The sequence below is a fragment of the Macrobrachium rosenbergii genome, chromosome 5, assembly GCF_040412425.1.
Source record: "Macrobrachium rosenbergii isolate ZJJX-2024 chromosome 5, ASM4041242v1, whole genome shotgun sequence".
In the NCBI taxonomy this organism is placed as follows: Eukaryota; Metazoa; Arthropoda; class Malacostraca; order Decapoda; family Palaemonidae; genus Macrobrachium; species Macrobrachium rosenbergii.
The window spans coordinates 61,472,728-61,495,533 of NC_089745.1; the positions used below are offsets into that span (position 1 = coordinate 61,472,728).

The 22,806-nt window shown below is 44.5% G+C and overlaps 1 protein-coding gene across 3 annotated transcripts in view; it reads left to right on the forward strand.

Annotated features, from left to right (window-relative positions):
* The window catches only part of LOC136838849 (UBX domain-containing protein 4-like), a 59,623-nt gene that overhangs the window by 14,919 nt on the left and 21,898 nt on the right, over window positions 1-22,806 (forward strand). For all 3 annotated transcript variants that reach the window (XM_067104496.1, XM_067104494.1, XM_067104497.1), the window contains exon 8: window positions 12,420-12,557. In XM_067104496.1, coding sequence (XP_066960597.1) covers window positions 12,420-12,557 — 138 coding nt within the window. The remainder of the gene's footprint in view (window positions 1-12,419; window positions 12,558-22,806) is intronic.

Consider the following 22,806-nt stretch of genomic DNA (forward strand, 5'->3'; position numbering starts at 1 on the left):
GAGACAGTGGTATGCATTCATGGTTTACCTCCCCCATATATGCTACGTTGATAGCTTGGCATGAGTAAGGACAGATATGTCTGCTTGGTATTCTAAGTGACCCTTTTTTCATAGCTATTCCTGCTGCTGTTTCTGCTAAGAAGCTTAACACTATTGAGCTTCCTATTGGGTTTGTGTTGCCTGTGGGTTTTCAGGTGTAGGTTGTACTTCTTTAACACTGCTTCCTGCCTCTACACATCATCTACTGTAGCCAAGGATAGTAAGACTCCTGGACAGAGTAAGGTAAAGAAATAAGTGTGTGTGTTCTCTGGCCACCCCCTTCTCTACTTCCCATGATTCTTCTGCCTCCTCTTCCTTTTGTGGAAAGAAGGAAGAAAAGCAGCTCTTGGAAGCCCTCTCACAAGAAGTTCCATCAGACTTTGAGTGAGCACTTTTCTTCTCAGAGGATTGGTGACATCTGCTGCAGGCTTTGAGCATGCTTGTGAACCAGTGGCCCCATGCTTACTTCAGAAACATGAGGATTGTCCCAGACTCTTTTTGTATTCATACTTCTGCCTAGGTACACAGGGAAGAGTCAGCACTACCTTCTCACTCAGCAAGTATATGATCCCTGAATTGTATGATACCATTGGAGATCATGTTGATCTGTTTACATATGATCTTGTAAAGCATCAGGTGGTGCCTGGTTTGTCCAGAACTCCCAGTGTACACATACACAGTCCCAAGATCTTGTAGGTGCAACGGAGGTTTCAAGCTAAGTATCTTTGTGAACTGAATGCACATGATCATATAGCCTTTGAGGTGTGCCTTGTTCGTCTAAGACTCCCAATGAATATGCTGTAGCTTCTGGTTCAGTTTCAGTTGATAATATGAAAGTTTACAGGATTTTGGACTGTGATTGCAATTCCACCTCAGCTTGATATCATACAAAACTATATTGGAATGTAGACCACAGTTTTGAGAGGGCAAGTCAAATCGATATTCCACAATCGCTACTGCTAGATCTGATAGCTCATGTCCATAGTGTGAGAGTGCTCGCCAGGGTGGGATGGTGTGTCAGCCTCTCTTTTGCAAAAGGATCCAACTTATTTTGGAGAGTTAGTCAGGATCTGCCTTTTAAAACCACTTTAGGCAGGGTTGAAAAATTTTTTTTCCAGAGATCATTTGACTCATTTTAAGCTTAATGTTTGTGGGGAAGCAACCACTGCCCCTGTTGAATTCTTCTCAACGGTAGGTTGTACTCAAGGGTGAACTCAGGAGGTGAGCAGTAATTCTAACTGCCATGGTCACTGCTTGTTCGTGGTGTCTTAGATCAAGTTAACTATCTGTTCTGCAAATCAAAGGTTACTTTCTCAGTGGAGTGGATCCATATTGGGTTCCTCATTATGCTTTCTGAATAGTTAAGTAGAGTTGGCGGTCGACCTTGATCCACTGTTTTGCCTTTGGGTTTTCTGGAACGGTAAAGGGAACCACAACCATGCTTTGGGGATGGTTACTCCAGTGTCCACTGTTGGGAGGGGTCTCCCCTCTATGAAACTAAGACAAGGAAGGGCTAGAAACTTTGCAGCCTCTCTCTCTCTCCAGCTCTGGCTAGGAAGGAAAGTAGGGGAATAAAAAGATAAGAGAATGCTGAGGTTGGCAGACCCCCCTTCCAGCTGCCAGTAGTAGGGGGATGCCTTTTATGCTGTTGGGAAATGTGGCAGTGGCATGGGGCAAAGCCCTTGGTAGTCTGCATTTTTTGGGATGGCCACAGATCACCTTTCAAGGACTGACGGTCTCCCCACCTCATTTACCAGTACCATTCCCCATCCTCCCTCCAGGATCTCCAGAAGCTCTGGCCCTGCTGGCAGAGGTGATGTAGATGTTGGAGAAGAATGTGCTAGACGTTGTAGACAACCTCTTTGTTGTCCAGACTCGATTCAAGATGGAAACAGCACATTTTATGTTGGATTCCATCATAGAGGATGACTTCATGAATTTGGTGGATCTGAAGATGCATGCTCCTAGGTGCCCATCCATCATTTTTCTAACTTAGTAGTGAGACTGTATACCAGTTCAAAGCCCTGTGCTTTGGATTAGCAACAGCCCCCAGGTGTTATTAAATTTTTCACTCACTGTATGCTTGTTGCATTACCTGAAAGAATGGTTAGTTCTGGTGTCCTTGCAAGTGCAGTCCCAGAATAGAGACCTCTTCATGCTTTATCACAATGTGGGATAGTGATAAACTGGGAGAAGTTAGAGCTAATAGTCAAGAAGCAAGGCAACGTACCTGGGTCTGTTGATAGACAGCAGCAGCACTAGGAGAGGTTTCAGTGCAGTTCCTGTCACAAACAGGAGCAGCCCTCATCTTTTGCAGTTAATCCTTGGTCACTTGTCGTTTCTGGAGACGCTCATTCCCCCCAAGCATCTCCACCTGCACTCTCTTCAGTGCAGTGCAGCTGGAGTGGTATCGGTCAGCTTCAGGGTCCTCTTTCAGAGCTCATGCCCTTGAGCAGGGAAGTAAGGAAAGACCTTGCTTGGTGGTTGGGCAACAGGAACCTTCTTGTGGGAGTTCCCTTGAACTCGCCATCAGAGATACTTCTGTTCTTGGATGAATGGAAGGAGGGATGGGACACACACCTGAGTTGTTTTTATGTCTCAGGAGTGTGGTCAAAGGATCAGCCTCATTTGCTCATCAAAATTTAGAAATGTGAACAAAACTGCTAGCCCTGCAAGCATTCTTTGATCATGTGATGGGTTGCAAAGGTATGGTTTTCCCTCACTTATGTCAATTGGCAAAGTAGATGCATAAGTGGGTGATTTGCCACACCAGCAAGCTGTCAGCAAGGTATATTTCACTTGAAGGAATGTTTTGGCAAACTAGCTCAACAGCCATGGGCAGTTTTAGGGAATGCATTGGTTCCTACATTCTTGCATGGGGAAGACTTTTGTAGCCTTGGTGAACATTAGTGATCAACTTGTTTGCCATAGGTTATATTGTACAGGGAGCTTCTGATGTTCTGCTTGTCTGCTCCAGACTTTGGGGCTGCCTTGGAAAACCTTTTCCAGCAGCCACTTGGACACCTGGATACCTTTGCCTATCTGCCTGTTAGTCTCATTTGCTAAATAATCAGCTGTGTGTTTGTCATTCCAGGTCTCAGATAACCCTGATAGTTCCTCATTGGCCCCGTGCAGAGTGGTACCCCGATATGCTAGCTCTTCAGGTCAAGGCATCCAGGGACTTTTCTCTGTTAACCGCAAGTTATGAGGTAGTCCCAGCTACCAAGTACAAGGTCGTAGACCATTTCTCTTGTTGGTGTCATAGATGGGGTATAGCTACCAAGTACAAGGTAGTAGACCATTTCCTCTGTTGGTGTCATAGATGAGGTTATAGCTACCTTGCAGCAGATTGTAGACGTACTTTCATTAAGACAAGCATCTCTCCATCCATGTAGGGAAGCCTATTGTCCTTCCTTGAGCCAGGTCTTCCATGGTATAGTTGTTAATGCTCCTATGAGCTGAGAACAGTTTTGTCCACCCTGTTAGCTTCAGCCCCAGGGTAGGAAGTGACTCTCCTTGTATCTAGAGTTTACCCTGAAGACTTGTTCAACTAGTTTTAGTCTTGCCAAAGTAAGTTATAAGTAACTTACCAAGTAACTACATAGCTATTATGTTTCATTTATTGGTAGCTTAAATTTGAAAATTCGTGGTAGCGTTCTAAATATTTTGGTATAGGTAACTCGCCCCGTCCACTTTCGGGGAAGGATAGGTACAACACTTCTAATGAGCCCAATTCATTTCTGCCGGTTGACAGCTTAACATGGTTGTTAACTTCAGCTTTCTTTTGACTTAGTATAATTCGCCGGATGATTTTCATCGTTTTTTTGGTGAAGTATTCCATGTCTTGGTAGCGATTGCACTAATTGCATTAGCTTATTTAGCTTGGACTTTTGTTTTTCAAGATATGTCTGACTCTATTTCTGCTAGTAGTAGGTTTTGCAGCAAAGGCTGTAATACCAAACTCACGTCTATCAATTATGATGCTCGTACCATTTGTTGTAAATGTAGAGGACAAACTTGCTCTGCAGTCTTGAGCTGTGATGAATGCAAAGAATGGGATCAGGTGAAATGGAAGACTTTAACTAGTTACTTAGACAAACTTGAGAAAAACAGATGCCCGAGAGCGGCGGCTAAGACCGAAGCTAAGAATTCAGATAGTCAGGGTTCTCCTGTTTTGCGTGCCCTTCTAACTCCTATATCTGTATTTTCCCCAATCACCAGTCCTTCAACCTTAACTGTGATTACTGTGACCCCATTATCCAACTTCCAACCTTCCGAACCCAATGCCATCGCCAGTCTGGAAGCCAGAATGGACCAGAAAATTGGTCTCTTAGTGAACACTGCAGCTCAAGTAGGGGCTTCAGTGAGCGGCCTTATGGATAAGATTAGTGCCAGTGACATCAGTGCAAGTGTTGTGTCAGTGGAGGAGGTGGCTACTTGTCCCACCGATGCTCCTAGACGAAGGTCCCTGTCAAACTCCCCTAAACCTGGGGGTAGGCAAACCGTAAGTCCCAGGGAGGTCGGTGGGGTTGGCCCACGGATAGTTGCCCCCTCAACTGAGCCTGTTGTTCGGGATTACCAGGACTCGGTGGACAGCCACTGGAAAGGCGTCCATATTGGAGTTCATGCACTTTCATTGAGTGATGCGGATTCAGGATCTGACAAATGGAAGTGCAAAGCGAGTCAGAAGCGCAGCTGGCGCTTCAAAAGTGCATCCAGGCCATTGAAAAGGCCGATATCTGCGGCTGAGTCCAAATTTCCAATCCCGTGCAAGCGGAACAGAGATCGGGATCCGAGTCCCAAACCGCGTAGTTTTTAGGATGATCCATCTAACGTGTTGCCCGTAGTGTTTGTGTCAGAGTGTCAGTTTCTGTCGCCCAAGCGGATCTCTAAGAAACACGGAGATCGTACTTTTGGATCCAAGGGATCCAAGCATAAAAGGGGAGCCAGTTTTGTGGGATCTGGTGAATCCAAGTACCTAGTGGGATTGGAAGGATCCAGATATTCAATGGGATCTGAGGGATCCAGGCATCCATCAGGATCTGAGGGATCCAGTCATCCAGTGGGATCCGAGGGATCCATTCATCCAGTGGGATCCAAGGGATCCATTCGTCCAGTGGGATCCAAGGGATCCATTCGCCCAGTGGGATCCGAGGGATCCATTCATCAAGTGGGATCTATGGGAGCCAAGTGTTTAGTGGGATCCAAGGGATCCAAACACAGTGGGATCTAGAGGATCCGTTGCACCCGTTGAACCAGTTCAACAAGTAGTTCACGAGCGGTAGTCAGTGCATGATCACGCCCATTCCGAGTGGGCAACTGGGCATCTGGCACCGCATTCTACTGCTTGTCCGGTTCAGGATCTGTCTTAGGAACCGATTAAACAACGCTTAGACAGTATTATGGACCTTTTACCTAAACCGTCAGTGACTCATGAGCTTGAGGATTTGACTCTCTCACCCATTTCGTCTGCATAAGAGGACGTAAAACAGGATCTTCCTGCTTCAGCGTACGCTTCCCTTTTGAAATACTTCTTGTTTTGCTTCCCGGACTTCTTTTCCCCAGCGATCTCCTTTTTGCCTGGTTCTTCTTTTATAATGAGACAGCCTACAGAAACCTCTAGGCTGTCTAAGATGGTGCTATTGAAGTCGTCGAAGAAAGCTGTCAAGCATTAAGAGCTGTTTGACAGAAAAGAGGAAAATGGGGAAAGCAGTATTCTGCACTCCTTCTCACTTATCCAAAAGGAGATACTTATCCTATGTGACTGGGGAAGTGCCGTCGGTGGGAGTTACTGCCTCCTCCCAAGGGGATTTCTCCAGTTTAATTGACTCGTCACGGAGATCTGCCTTCTTCTCTTCCAAGATCTTGTTTACAACTTCTGAACTCGAGCGTTTGACTAAGGACATCTTTAAGGTCTTCAAGATCTTAAGTTTTCTTGACTATTGCACCTCTCTCCAAGCTAACTTTGCTACAGACTGGCTGTGAGTGCTCTCATGCGTGGATAAAGTGATCAGGGATGGATCCCAGGAGCTGTCAGCCTTGTTCGCTGTGGGAGTACTTAAGAAGCGAGAGCAGTGTTTTTCATTCACTTCCAAAGGAGTCACTCCCCACCAGAGATCCACACTCCTTTTTGCTCCTTTAAATCAACAGGAACTTTTTCCCAGTGCTACCGTAGAACATATCGCATGGGAGGTGCAAAAGAAATCCACACAAGACTTGCTGGCCCAGTCCATCAAACGTCCTAAGGAGTATGGACATTCTGCACATTTTGCGTTGTTTGCACCTAGAACAGTTTCCCCTCTACAGCAAACATTTCGAGGAGGTAGAGGTAGATTCCAGCCGTTCCCAAGCATATTCTAGGTCCATTTGGCCAATCAAGAAGTCAGCAAGCAAATCTTCCTCTCGCAAGTGAGGATACTATCCTCCGTGTACCAGTGGAGGCCAGGCTTCAATATTTTTGGAGCAAATGGAAGGACAGAGATGTAGAACCTTGGGTTTTAAAGGTAATCAAAGTGGGATACTCCATCCCATTCAGGGAGAAACTTGGCAGCCTACTCTTTAGACTCAGAGAGGTAATTTGCCCTGTCACAGGAAGTTTTGTCTCTCCTCACCAAGAGAGCCATAGAAATAGTTGGAGATGTCAACACGCTGGGGTTCTACAACCGCCTATCATTGTCCCAAAATCATCGGGAGGTTGGAGACCTGTCCTGGACGTCAGCACCATGAATTTCTATCCAGACTACGAAATTCAAAATGGAAACAACCCACTCAGTTCTGTCTTCCATCCGTCAAGGAGATTGGATGGCAACCATAGACACGCAGGATGCATATTTCCATGTTCCAGTTCACCTGGAGGCCAGGAAATATCTACAGTTTGTGTTCCAGGACAAGGTCTTCCAATTTTGAGCGCTGCTTTGGACTTTCGACAGCCCCTCAAGTTTTCACCCGTGTCCTCGCCCCAATAGCAATCCATGGGGATCAACATCTGCCTCTATTTAGACGATTGGCTCCTACACTCCCCCTCGGAATCAATTTGTACGGAGGACCTAAAGAAGACTCTTGCGTTAGCCCAAGAGTTGGGCCTACTGATAAACCTAGACAAGTCCCAATTAGTCCCGAGTCAGTTTTTTATTTGGGAATGAAGATCAACTTTGGATTTTCGGGCTTTTCCGTCCGACAAGAGACTAAAAGCCTGCATTCGGATAGTTCAGAAATTCCTCTTCCTCCCATCATGCTCGGCCAACGAATGGATGAGTGTACTGGGAACTCTCTCATCCATAGATAAGTTCATTCCCTTAGGGAGACTTGACACGAGAGTGCTACAATTCTTTTTGAAAGCCAGTTGGCAGAGGAAGTTTCTTCTGGACTTGTTCATTTTCCCAATCACCTCCGAGATCAAACAGGACCTTCAATGGTGGCTTGTAACAGGAAGGTTTATAGAAGGGAAATCTCTACACCCTCTGAACCCCAACCTGATATAATACTCAACGCATCGGATCTGGGTTGGGGGCTCTCCTAGAAAACAGCGAAGTGTCAGGGACATGGTCACTACCCGAAAGAGAACTTCATATCAACGTGAAGGAGCTGAAGGCAATACACTTAGATCTTCAACATTTCTCAACAGCGACTTACAAATCCACAGTCATAGTCCACTCGGACAATATGTCAGCCCTGGCTTACATAAAGAATCAGGGAGGGACACACTCCTTCTCAGTATATCAAGCGACCAAAGATCTCCTTATCTTGACGCAGGGAAATCAAACCAAGATTGTTACCCGGTTTATGCAGGGCAAACTCAATGTCATAGCGGAAGAATTAAGTTGTTGCAAACAGGTCCTACCCATGAAATGGACTGACCTGTGGAAACAGTGGGGAAAGCCGTCGATAGATCTATTTGCAATGTCGAGGAATCACCGACTCTTTGTATTGCTCCCCACCCCTGGACCCTCTCGTGTGGGCAACAGATGCGATGCTTCAGGACTGTTCGAACCTGGATGTTTATGCCTTCCCTTCATTCAGTTTGGTGAGAGATGTAATCAACAAATTCTTCTTCCACGACAACGTGTCGATGACCCTGGTAGCTCCCTTCTGGCCACAGAAAGAGTGGTTTCCAGATCTCCTCAATCTCCTAGTAGACTTCCCAAGATTGCTTCCACAGTGACGAAATCTACTCAAGCAACCGCACTTTCACTGGTTCCATCTAGGACTATCCACTCTCGCTCTGACAGGCTTCAGGCTGTCAGGAAACTTGTCAGAGCAAAAGACTTTTCAAGATCAGCTGCGGAAGCAATTGCCAGATGTAGACGTCAGTCTTCCTCCAGTGTCTACCAAAATAAATGTACAATATTCCACAACTGGTGCAGAAGATGCAAGATATCGTCTTCTACCTCTGTAGTGCAAATAGCAGACTTCTTGCTATTTTTAAGGTCTTCACAAGGATTGGCTACATCCATGATCAAAGGCTACAGAGCGATACTCAACTCCATTTTCAGACATAGAGGTCTGGATCTATCTACTGATAAAGACATCAGTCAGATTTCATATCCTGGAATCTAGATGTTGTTTTAAAATGGCTCTCAGGTATGCCTTTTGAACCTTTCGATCCACATCTCTGAGGGATCTTACAAGAAAAACACTATTTCTAGTTGCTCTAGCTACTGCCAAGAGAATTAGTGAGTTACAGGCCCTGAACAAGGAGGTAGGATTCTCACAGGGAGACGTGGTCTGTTGCTTTACTTTGGGGTTCCTAGCAAAGAATGAAACGCCGTCCTTTCTCTGGCCCAGTTCATTCACATTCAAAGGTTTAACGGTCATTCTAGGTCCTATGGACCAAGGGAGAGCTCTTTGTCCAGTAAGAGCACTTAATTATTATTTAGAAAGAACTAAGAATATCAAAGGTGCGTCCCCTAACCTCTGGTGTTCATTTAAGGATCTAACATGTCCTTTGCCCAAGAACGCACTGGCGTTCTTCTTGAGAGACGTGATTTCTGAGTCACACATTAAGATTCAAGAAGAAGACTTGCTAGTTTGCAAGGTTAAAGCCCATGAAATTAGGGCAGTAGCGACTTCGATTTCCTTCAAGAGGAATTTATCCCTATCTTCTATTTCTGGTGGTGCAAATCAGTGTTTGCAATTTTTTATCTACCTGACATCAAAACTGTTTATGAGAACTGCAGTACCCTTGGCTGTGGCTGGCATGGTATTGGGGGAAGAAGGGTAGGGGCTACCCTTACACTCCTCGATCTACTCGCCTTGAATTAAGTTGTCGAGTTTCGGGAAGTTGGGGGTTACTAAGTACCTGGAGCACCCATCATTCGTTGTGTCATGTTATGAATGGGTTATGGTATCTGATCTGTTTTATGGTGTATGAGTAACTTGTGTTTTATGGGTTTAGTTGGTACTGCACCCAGGGCAAGGGCTTTTGTGTTTTGTATGCTTTGGGAGCCGAGTACTCCTCAGCTGCAAAGCCCCACTAATGTAAGGCGCCTTTGGCTTCACTGCCACGCTACTGCAGTCAAGATGAGCTGCATCAGAGGTAGTGTTTTCCTGCTGGATCTGTCTCACCAGGTAGGCTACAACTAACATTCTCAGTGTTAACTACTTACTATTTTAAAATTTATCCCCATTCATGAGTGTTTTTTGAAGTAATACATGCCCATGCATCCCACCTCCTGTCAATGTGGGATTCAGCTATGTAGTTACTTATATAAAAATGACATTTTTATAGTAAAATAAAGTTTTATGTATACTTACCACGTAAGTACATGATCATAGCCCTCCCTCCTCCCCTCTCATGGGCATAGGGCATAAACGAATTGGGCTCGTTGGTAGTGTTGTACCTATCCTTCCCCAAAAATGGGTGGGGCGAGTTACCTACACCAAAATATTGGAACGCTACTGCGAATTTTCAAATTTAAGTTGCCGATAAATGAAACGTAATAGCTATGTAGTTACTTGTAAGTATATATAAAACTTTATTTTGTCATAAAAATGTCATTTTGTACCTTATCTATCTCTTGGAGGGCTGGGTTTCCTCTTGTTCTTGTGCATGAGTTTATAGCATACTCAGGCTCATCAGTTTGTGGTAAGACTTGAGAATCGCATGGTCACTATCCTTCAGTAATTTGTTAGTGGGGAGCTGGATGAGGTGCTTTGATGCCCAGTGTGAGCCATGTAGAAGTATCCAATTAGAACCCAACCTCTTGGGCTCGAGTGTCAGGGTCTTGTGGTGTCCAGAACACACTTTTTGGTGTCTTAAAATGATCAAGCAGACATACAGTTCATCATGCAAGAAGGACATTTGTCAAGGCTGAGTAAAAGCTCTTGAAGGCAGAGTCATTGGCCTTTCCATAGCCATTTGGGGAACTTTTTGATTCACAGGCAATGAGAGCAGGTGTCTGGCTTCACCAGACTGCCTTTCCCTCATTTTAGAGATGTCATCCACAAGTCTTGAACTCTCCTCCTTTTGACCAGTGTTGTCTGTCCAAAAAGGTTGAATGGGTGTGACTGGCTCTCTTTCCCTTTTTCCTTCCTTTCTCTTGAAGGCATCAGTCTGACCAAGTACGTGCTTTGTTGGCCACAGTGCATTTAGACTTATTAATCAGTCATCCTGTCTTGGAACTTTGGCTTCCTCCACCATTCCTTTTAATGCCAAGGAGAAGAGGTTAAGAGAGAGTTGAAGAGGACGAGGAGGGTGATAGGGGGAAGGAGCAGGAGTTGTTGTCTAATCCTACTAGTTTATGATTGACCCTGATATGAATGCCTTTTGACCCGTGCTGCCATAGCTTTATGGGAGCACTTAGTCCTCCAAAGTTTTCATAGAGTGATAGTCCAGATACATCTCACTCTGCCTAGTGCTTATTAGTCCTGCATCCCTATACCAGATTGTATTGGAGGTTACAGTCATTGCTCCTCTGCTCATGATTGGAACCTAGAGCATGGCATATCCAATTAGATTCATATCGCTGGTCAGTTGCTAGCCATTTGTTAGACTAACCTCCCACCTAAGGAGCAAGGCTCCTGCATAAAAGGCATTGGTTTGTTGTCCTGTAGGAACTATCCAAATTTTAAAATTAATTTGTATTTTTCCCAGGTGTACAAACTAGAGCCATTTATCATAATCCCTGCCTCACTCACCCATTTACCACCAGTTAACTGTCCCATTGCCTAACTTCTACGACCAATTCCAGATCATGCTGAGAAGTACTTTTACATAAAAGACTGGTTTGTATACCTATGAAAAAAGAGAAAGTACAGTACTTCTAAAATTTGCAATTTTTAAATGATTTTCTGTAATAAGTAAATTGAACTTTAGGTCATTTATTGAATATGTAATTCTGACCTAAGAAAGGCCATATTGAACTAAAAAGGTGTTTATTTTAATAATAAAAAAAAAAAAAATTAGCTGCAAAGAAAGAATTTCACTTTTATACCTAGTTTGATTGGCAGACTGTCATTTTCTATCCTCTCACTTGCAGGCAGCTCAAGTGAGTGTCCAGTTTTCTGGCCATTCTTTGCATCCATTGTGCTAGGTTCTCCTCTTAGAACAGTATTGCCTGAAGGAATTTCACACCAGTAGACCAATAGTTTATTGTCTGTTGTTGAATTATTGTTGTTTTATAATATTATCATCATCTGACAGCTGTCAGGGTTTGTGGAACAAAGAATTGCTCAAATTGATTGTATAGATCAGACTTGTGATTTAGAAAATAGATGAGGAGAGTGCGAAGGTTGGGATATGGAGAAATTAATGTTTTGGTTAAACATGAAAAGAAATTGAGTCAAGATAGGGAGAGAAAACAGAATGAGAGAAATTAAAAATACTGATGCTGGTCTGCATGAGGATAGGTTGATTGAGGATCCTTTACCAGTGCATCTGCCTCTATCCTTAATCCTCCTGGGTTTTATTCCATCTACTCCTACCAGCCAAGCTCTTCCTTCTGACTCCTTTGGGGTTCAAGCTACTTTTAACTAGAAATCTAGATATCCTTTAGAAAATTGTCAGAAATGGTTAATATGATGAAAGAAATTTTGAAGAATTCTAAAGATGGCAGTCATCTCTCTTGTGAAACAGTTCCTTTAGCCAGCTGTAACGTTTAAAATGAATATTAAAAATCCAGGCCCAAAGAAAACTTGAACAAGAAAAGGGAATGAAGATTGGTGCTCAACCCTGAATAAAATAGACCTGGCTTTTAACAACTGAACAATATATGCCAACAGAAATGGATGCAAGAAGATTTCCAGAGGGTGACAGTACTTTAATGAAATGTGCAATAAGAGAATGATTGATGTTTTTCATGTTTAATAATATAAATTCATGTATGGATGTCAAAGATTAGCAGGAACTATTTGATGTAACATGATTCTTTTTTCTTCCTTAGAGCTCAGATAGCTGCTGACAGGCTTGAGGCTCAGGCAAGGGCAGCATTATTTAAAGAAGAACCGTCATCAGCATCAGCACAAGAACCACCAAGAAATGTTGGTGCAGCAGCTGCCTCAGCAGCCCCAGCACCTAATAAGTATAGAATATTTCTTGGTTGAACATAGTTTATGGATTTTACTTTTTTTTTTTTTTGTTATTTGTTGCATTCCTTGTAAGGGGTTCCCAGGGCACCACGTTATGTTCCTTGCTTGTCACACTGTATATGGTAGTAAAGTTCAGTTTTATCATCCCTTCAGACCCAGCTCTATTGCTTTCTGTGACAGCATACAAATGAGTCCTATATAAGTGTAGAAAAGTAAATCAAGTTATTCCATTAAACAACTTGATACTGATTTCTGAAATCCTGTGTTAATTGAATTAGTATTTTAGTGTTTTAAATACTGGTGAAAGTGTTCAACCTCTTTAAAATATTGTACAATGCTTAGCTAGGACTTTAGAAGAAGAATGTATTTTGATACTTTTCCAACATTTGTTTGTTCCAACATGTATATGATCCTATGCTTTTGTGTATGGAATAATCCACACTTTCCTATCTTTGGGTGTTATTGAATCATCTCTGAAAAACAGAATTCTCACGCTATACCTGGGTCACTTGGTGTGACCTGGATTGACCAACCATCTTCCATTGTGTTCGTATGTCTACAAAGTCGTGTCTCACATTTGTTCATACTGCTCATGATTGGGAGTATGTACTCCTCGTGCCTAGTGATTGTTGGGTCATATTTGCCACACCTAGTTGTCACCTTCATGTCTATAGATTATATTGTTGTTTCTGTGTTGGTTTTTGTCCTTTAGGGCAGGACAAAGAGTGGCATAATAGGACGTGACCCACGTGCGTCTTCCACTCGGAGTGAAGAGAATAGTATATAGAATAAGTGTTGTTTCTTTTTGTGTTGGATTCTGTCCCAGCCCATGTAGCCTCAGTAATGTACTGGGAAGTTTTTTTTTGAGAGATCATTCCGAGGGTCGGAATAGTGAATTCTGTGCCCACATGATTGCAGTTGTTTACATTTTTCTGACATACCTAGTGTTCATGTGTCTCTCTCTCTCTCTCTCTCTCTCTCTCTCTCTCTCTCTCTCTTCTAGCAGTGATAGAAGAAAACGGGAAGCCCTAAGTGCATCATTGTGCAAGCAAGGATAAATGTAGACCCCCATTCGGTTCATATCGTATGCAGGGGTCAGGAGTGATCCCACAAGGTGCCGCGTAGAGAGTGCACAGCATGGCCATCACCTTTGTGGGGATAATATGAGAGAAGGAGGAGGAAGAAGACCACCCCCATCTCCAGAGAACCTTCTCCATTCCTCCCCCCTTCCCTGTCATCATTGCCATTGTAAACTCTTCTCTGTTCCCTGTGACTCCCATGAAGAATCTTTTTCCTCCGAGTAAGCTCACAGGTAAGAAGAAACCTGAATATGTATTGCAAGCTCTTTTGTAGTTCCTCAGGGAAGAGGTACAGGACAGTTACATAAGAGTTGGGGGAGCCAAGCACGGGGACAGGAAAACGGGGCAGGCTGGAGTTGCCCTACAGCCCTTCCCAGCCAATCAAGTACCGGTGGAAGAGTGGACCTGCCATTCACTTAGCCGGGCAGGACACGGATACCTCTCAGCAGAGTCAAACCTCTCCTCAAAACCATCATTGGCAGTGTAATGGGAAAGACTCCACCGGGGACGGGTGTCCAGTAGACAAAGGTCCTCGCAGCAAAGGAGGTGCTTGAGAAGGAGAAGCTGGTCCTGCTATTCTGACAAATTGGAATGAGAACACCAACACCATCACAGGAGTAGTTCATCCTAGCACTTTGCCAGGGGGAGTTCCTGATCTTGCTTGAGAAACAGGTCACAGAGGTGCACCTCCTCGAGGCAGGAGCGGGACTTAGCAGAGTGACACCCCTCCCTGCATTGCTTCTGACACTGCTCACCGAGATGGAATGCCGACGGAAAATCAGGGAGACATCGCCTCTCCTTCGGGAGATAGGTCCCTGGAATGGCTCTACTCCAAGGGTGGCTGCAGCAGGGCGGGGTTCCACGCATCTCGCTTTCGTTCCAGACACTGATCATCAGTACGGGACAGCGTGGGTAAATCCAGATACTCCTCAGCTTCCACATGACATCCGTTACCGGACAACCACTCAGCAGAATGGGACAGAGATTGGGACCCCTTGGGACCCACTATTCTGAGAGGTGCAGCAAACCTGGAAGAAGGGGGAGAGTCCTCCCTCTTGGAACTTCCAGATGAGGAGAGGAGTTTTATGAACTTCATCCTTAATGTTCGCAGAAAGTCAGATTTAGCGGAACCTGACGACATGACACCCGAGTATTGCCCCAGCTTCTCGTACCTGTAGCATATGGCAGACAGTCTCCCAGAGGCCAAGCAAATGGTTCACCTTTCTTGGTTCCCACTGGTAGCATCATGAAGTAGTTGGACAGCCTAATAATGGGAGAGGAGGTGTTCTCAGCCGCCTCTAGGTCCCAGAAGTTGCTTCCCCTACCATTTCCCCATCAGACCAAGTACAGGCAGCCCCCACTTACCAGCGGCATTGGTTAATGGTGCTTTGGTGTTACAGTGCTTGGCTAGCGATGTTGTTAACCGGATTTTGGTGCCCATCTCCGTTTGACTGCGCTGTTAAGTGGAGATTTCGTCACCAATCTCCAGTTAACAGTGCCGTTAAGTAGAGATTTCGGCACCGATCTCCGGTTAACAGCGCCACTGAGGAGGGATTTCAGTGCTATTCTTGCCAATATTTAGTCAGGAGCAATTTTTGGTTAGCGGCGCTTGGCCGGGAATGGAACTCCCGTCATTAACTGGGGACTGCCTGTATAGGTAGTCCCCGGTTATCGGGGGGTTTCCGTTCTGACGGTGTGCCGATAACTGAAAATCGGCAATTTTTGGGTCTTTTTCGCTAATTTTCAGCACTTATTGGTGCCGAAAAGAGCTATAAATCGACAATTTTTGGTTATCGGTGCTGATAAGCGGAAATCAGTGATTTTCGGCGCCAAAAATTGCTGATTTTCGTCGCTAGACAAGCCCCGTAAAACCGGATCGCCGATAACTGGGGACTGCCTGTATTATGGACCAGAAGAGGCCAGCATCCTTCCTAGAAATGTGAATTCATCAGTCTGCTGGCTTTCAGGCACTGTCTCTCTGGATAGCCTTAAAAAAATTGGCACCAAGTTCACCAGTAGGGAGATAACGAACCAGGTGCTGATATTAGGAAGGGCATTGAGTTCCATCTCCTGCCTTGATAGGTGCCAAGGGGCATGGATCAAAGACACGAAAGAGGTTGTACCACCCGAAAAATGCCACTCCATGAAGGAATACATGGCCCCAGCAGGCGAGGCCCTATGTTATGTAGCCAAGCATGTGGCCCATGCTTGGGCTAATGCCATCCTGAAGGAGGATGCACTTTGTTGATGGCTCAGAAATACATCTCGGTCAATAGTTGGATCAGCCTGAGAAATAGCCCCCTCTTGGACCTGTCTGCGTACTTCCCTCCAGAGGTATTGAGCCAGGCTGTGATGGAAAAGAGAAAGGATGCAAAGGACACTCTCTCACCGATGTCGCTCAGGTTGGTCCCGAGAGAGTGGTCTGTTGACCCTGTGACCTGGAGTAGGCTCCCACTTGCTGCAAGACCGTTGTTTCCTCCTCAATTTCAACAACAGAGCTACTCAGCCCCTCAAGGGAATGCACATAAAGAATGAAGTCAGGCCTTCTGTGCCGCTCAACCCCTCCAACCCAGAAAGCAAAACAGGACAGGGGAGAGAGGGGGTTCTAGATGAGACTCAGAGCCTCCCAACCCCACATATGCCCAAGGTGGGGGTTGTCTGGGAACAAGTGGCTAGTGTAGCAGTGGTGCAGAGTGGAGGAGTGAACAGTCCAAACTCTCAAAAAGAGATACGTCTCCCCTTCAAGCAAAAACCACCGTTGGCATCAGAACCATTGGAGTTCCTCTTGTATCGGGGTGACTCACCCAAGGGGAGAGCCCTGCAACAGGAGATAGGAGATGCTACAAAAGGGGCCGGTAGAAGTAGTGGAGGACAACACACTGGGCTTCTACAGCCCACCTCTTTCTAGTGGAGAAAGCTTTGGGCAGATGAAGGCCTGTCGTAGACTTTTTGACGGGCTACATGCGATTGACTCCATTCAAAATGGAGATGGTGCAATCTACTGATTGGCAATCAGGGAAGGAGACTTATCTCTACATCCAGATATACACCTCTCTTTCAGGAGGTTCCTGCAGTTTGTCTCCCAGAAGGTCACATACCAATTCAGGGCCCTCTGCTTTGGCCTCGCAACAGCCCCCAAGTTTTCACCCGAGTGTTTCAGCTGGTGTAGGAGTGGTCCCAAAAGACAGGTATCTTACTGTGCAGGTACCTGGACGACTGGCCCATACTAGCACCTTGAGCACAGCAAGCTGCAAAGGCCAGGGACGAGGTTCTGCAGTTGTGTAGGGACTTGGGAATCCTGACCAGCCCCACAAAGTCAGACCCAGCACCAACACAGAGGATTAGGTACCTGGGGATGACAATTGACATGGTGAGCGGCGAAGGCCTACCCTTCACAAGAGAGGCTAACCCAAGTTCCTAAAAGTATCCAACGCCTTCCTGTCCAACCCTCGCCAACCAATTAAGTGGCAAGCCCTGATGGGCCACCTGGTGTCCTTAGAAAATTTAGTACCCAGGGGCAGGACCTGTATCAGTTCCGTGTAATGGAGAAGGAAGATGGGGAAATGCCACTCGCAGGCCAGGACAGGATATCAGCGTGACAAGGAAGATACTGGAGGATCTGCAGTGTTGGAGGAGCCCAGAAAACCTCATGCAGGGGATACAGTTAAGCTGTCTGCCCCCGGAGATGCTGGTATACTCAGACACATCCCGAAGGGGCTGGGGTCCCCACCTGGACAGCATGTGCTTTTCAGGGACCAGGGACAAGAAGCAAGGTCAACAACATATCAACGTCTTGGAGATGCAAGCAGCCTGACTGGCACTCCAACACTTCCAAGACCTCCTCCAAGGGAAGACCACCGTCATCATGAGCAACAACACCTCAGTGGTCGCATACGTAAACAAGCAAGGAGGCACAATGTCCCATGACCTGAACAACTTAGCATTGAAAATGCACAAGCATTCAGAGGCCAGGGGACTGATGCTGACAGCCAGGTACATCCCCAGGAAAAACATCGTGGCAGGCCAACTAAGCAGGGCAGATCTGATATTGGGGACAGAATGGTCATTAGAACATGCCATAGCAAACAAGTTGATCAAGTTGTAGCATGGGCCCAACATAGGACCTTTTTGCCACAGTGAGGAACAAGTTACACCTGTATTGTTCGCTGGCCCCCCACCAAAGAGCCATCCTGAAGGACACTTTCTAGCTTCCATAGGACAACCTGGACATGTACGCTTTCCCTCTTTCAGCCACCTTCAAAAGGTCATCAACAGGTTCTCATCCCAAGGTCTGAGAATGATGCTCATAGCTCCAAAGTGGCCCCAAGCAGAATGATATGCAGACCTCCTCCACCAGTTGTTGGTCATACCAGGGCAACTTCCCCTCACTCCCACCCTGCTGAAGCAAGAACACAATGGCCGGTTTCATCAGGCAGTGGCCTCCCTCCATCCTCATGGATGGAGTCTATCCAGCAACTCCTTAAAAAGTTTTTTTCTGGAGAAGTTGCTCAGTTCATTGCCAGCACCCTCAGGCCCTCTTCCCTTGGTCTGTACCAGGGAAAATGGAAGGCATTCTTTCATTGGTGTACTGAGAGTGATCTCCATCCCCTCAAAATGTCTTGGAGGGATGTGGCAGAATTCTTTCTGTTCCCGTGTCAAGAGGACCCCCTTTCCATGTCTGCAATTAAAGGTTATAGGGCTGCCCTTGCCTGAGGAAACTGTCCTATGAACTGTTCAGAAGGGTGTCACACTGGGACTTGACCCTTAAAGCAGTTTTCCTGTCGGCATTGGCATCAATGAAGAAGGTGGGGAACTTCATGCCCTCTCATACGACGGTTTACCCACACCCATGAGTGGGCATTGATTGGCTTCACCTCCCTCCCAGACTTTGTGGCGAAGACCCAGAACCCCTCTACACATGACCCAAGGTTTGATGGTTTTTCTGTCCCTTCATTAAAGGACTTCATAGGGAGCGAAAAGGACGAAATGTTGCTATGCCTAGTCAGACCCCTGAGAGCCTACCTTAAACGTACAGGCCCCAACAAACCAGCCCGTCTGAGACTTTTCTTACATATGGGGTGGGAGAAATGAGAGTTGTTCCTACACAACATATAAACCATCAGTCTTTACATAGGAATATAATTCAGCGTAGCTGGAGACCAGCCGTTTAACTTTAGACAAGTTGGTTAAGTTTGTAGTTAGCTATCGACTACGGGTGGGAGTCCCACCCACCCAGTTGGTATGCTTTCACTTTTGCTTTTGGCTGCCGAGGGAGAGAGATGTGCCACTCTTCCCTCTGTGCCAGCCGTTCGACTGATTCGTTTGTTTATGTGATGTTTACATGTATATTACAGTAGTCTGTTGTTGCTTTTGCTTATATCTGGACATAAAACTGGCTTTCTCACCTTGCTCACAACTCTACAGCGCTCTTCTTTTTCCTCGGAGAGTTTTATTCCTTTTCAGTGCGATGGAATGTTTGTATTTTGAAAATTATTACGTGACATTTGTAATGTTTTAGGTTTTTCAGATATTGTAGAACCAAGGGACTTGAGAATTACAGGTTCTTTCGTCGGCAGTACCTGTGGTATTGTATTGTATGTTGCCGATTGCTCTTTTTTATTCGTCTACGGGCGTGCAAGTAGCTGTTGCGCTGGTTCCTTCAGAATCCGTGGCTCGATTGGAGAGAGAGAGAGTGAGTCCAGAGTGTGTGTGTGGGCACTTTTTCCTGGAATGCTGCAAGGGTCGCGGGACAGCAGTAGACTTGTGGTGGAAGTCAAAGAAGAAAATCGAATTACCATTGTTTTCACCTTCATCTGCATGTGTGCTATCTCTTCTGGGTACTTTCCCATGTCTTCAGATTCAGGAATTGCCGCAGGTCTCTCCGAGACCCTGCAACTTGGGAGCACCGGGTGCACAGGCCTCATCAGGTACGACAGCTGAAGAGGTAATTCATGTCACCAATACTAGTTCCAGGAAGTCAGTTTCCCGGACTGGTACATACCTCTGTCGTGTTTCTTCAGACAGTCGGTTAGAGGGAGCAACCGAAGTTTGTCCTGCACATGGCTCAGAAGCTCCGAGTGCTCGGACCTCTAAGGAGAACCGTGTCACTTCAGGTACAGTGAACCCCCGCCTATTCATTGTCCGATTTGCGGCTACACCTATTCGCTGATTTTTCTGTGGAATGTATACATGCATTATATGCTGTATTTTTCAGAGAAATATTCACTAATTACTGTATTTTCATATCATTTTCATGACTGAATGCACTTTTTGTAATAAAACTATTAAAATACTCAGGTATAAACATTTTTAGAGGGTTTTTTTGGTGTTTGAACTATCGAAATAGGCAGTTCTAAGCATTTGTAGGTTTCAAATACAGTAAACACCCCGTATTCACGGTCTCACGATTCACGGATTCGCCTATTCACTGATTTCTCTTTGGAACATATCTACCCATTATTCATGGAAAATTTGCCCATTCGCGGTATTTTTCACTGAGAAATATCCACTAAATACTGTATTTTCATCTCATTTTCATGACTAAATGGGCTTTTTGTGGTAAAACTATTAAAATGCTCAGGTAATGCTCGAGTTACGATAACTCACCTTATGATAATTCGGTTTTGTAGTGGGGTAAGCAATTAATACCGTTACGACAATATTATTTATAAAATATTTTAAAATTTCGATTTTTAAATTTTGCGCAGGCGCAGGCAGCAGCGTAATCAGGCAGTGAGAGAGACCAAATTACAACAGACAACTTTTCCTCCATCTCTTTATCCCATCTTCTAGTTAAAAAAGTAAAAGAGAATGATAAAAGTATTGCTAGTAATGTTATACTCTTGTGTAAATGCGTACAGCCATAAACAACCGACCAAGAAACTGTTGTTTTGCTTATAACCGAATTGGATAACAACAGCCGTTTACCTGGTATTTCAACCATCATATGGTAATAAACAATTACCGTAGGTTATGGCACAAATGACGTTGAGGAGAATAGGACTGATATATTTTTACATTATACCCTTATTCGTTGTGGATAAAAGATCGTCAAGGAAATGCACTGCTACATTTAAGCTGCAAGTTGTGGCTGAAGCTGAGAAAACAGTGTTCAGCTGCTAATGACTATACTGTAAATTATCATGCATCGGCAACATGGATGAAACTCAATCGTAATTAAAATTGGAGAGAAAGTATTTTAATCAAAACTAATAGGCATGGAAGAACACATTACTGCTGTTTTTACACAGATAAATGATAAATACATAAAGCTTGTATTATGATGAAATCAAGTGAAAATAGCGAACGGAATCTTGAATTTTTTTATACACAAAACAAACGCCCCCAAATGGCCATCGTCATCTGTTAATGAAAATAGTAGATAAATTAATTTCACAACGAGACGTATTTTAGTTATATGTCGGCTTAAAAACACTTCGTATAACAAAAAATAACCTTGTCCCTTATAAATAAAGTATCTAGACTAGAGATTCATTTAAGCTAACTAGAAGCAAGAAAACCGCTCAGAACTGAGTTAAATGCAGTGAAATAAACACTGCATAAACATTTCCAAACCAAAACATTGATTGCTATGATCGCAATTTATAATATAAAAGCAATATAAGTATAAATACAATATGATTGGATACAGTGAATTAAGGCATAACATTTTAAAAGATCCATGGAAAAGATGCATATTCGTTATGTTGACATTTGTATAATACGATATGTGAATATAGAGTAGAGTATAATGTAGGCTACGCTACCATGTATGTATACAATATAGCATAGTGTAGGCCAAGCTAATTCTTATTTGTTATTCAATTTCTCTTTGTATTGAATTATCACAAGTCGCTTTGCATGAACCTCCAGAATTAGCTGATATTAATAATTACTATACCTTGTATGTAAAGAGTATATTTTATAGTGTAGGCTAGGTTACCATATATGTATACATGGTACTAAATACTGTAGTGTAGGGTAGGCTATGTTCGAGATACGTTTTGGTAATTCTTATGTTTTTTCCAACAAACGATGGTTTTTTTTTTTTTTTTTTTTTTTTTTCTTACCCCATCGTAAGTAGGATAATACCTGTATAAGCATTTTTAGTTTGTTTTGTGGGTGTTTGAACTATCAAAATAGGCAGTTCTAAGTGTTTTTAGAAGGTTTCTAAGTATTCGCTGGTTTTAGCTATTCACGGGGGTTGTGGTTGATATCCCCGCGAATATGGGGGATTTACTGTATTCGTGGATTTTAGCTATTCGTGGGGGAGGGTTGCAGTTGGCATCACCTCCACGAATTGGTAATAGCATACCTCCTGTGTTTCTTCAGACATTCAGGTAGAAGGAGCAGCCAAGGATCATCCTGTACATGATTAGGAAGCTCTAAGTGCTCGGACCTCCAAGAAGAACCATGTACTGTACTTGAGTTTCATAGGACTGAGTTACCTTTACAAGTATTGTGGAGTTACCTCCACAAATTGGTAATAGCACATCTCCGCTTGAGTTTCCCCGGACACTCATGTAGAAAAAGCAACTGATTATCGATACACTTGTTACTCAAGAGCTCCAGGTGTGCGTTATCACAGTTACTTGGGGTTCTTCAAAATCTCAAGTTCCCTTTTACCAGTACCATGGGCTGTATGGTTATGTTGATGACTGCCCACGGCCTTACACACCTGCAGGGTCCTTGGCTTCTGGCAAACCCTCACCTGTTCTCCTACTTCCTCGAAGTCTTCCAAGGACTGGGTATCAGACAGTTTTGGGTTCAAAACAGGAAACGTCCACACTTCCATCCTTTCCCAACCACAGTACCATAGGCTCCGGATTTGGTTTGCAGACCAAACCAGTTGTATACTCGAATGGTAGAGAGATCACGGGGTGCCTCTGGAGGTTTTTTCCCAGGGATCATCCATGAATTTGGCAGTTTACAATCCCAAGGAAGAAACTTAGCTTCCCTGTAGACTGTTCATCAACCGTCGAAGCTGTTTGGGATCTCCAGATCCCCTATGGGAAACCAAAGTCGATGGACTCGTCATGGTTGCAACCTGCCAAAGGGTTGTTTTTAGCTAGATGAATTTTCTCTTGTATGACCAGGACAATTCACTCAGGTTTCTCCTATTGTGCAGGACACTTCTCTAACCTTTGAATTACCAGAAGAATTC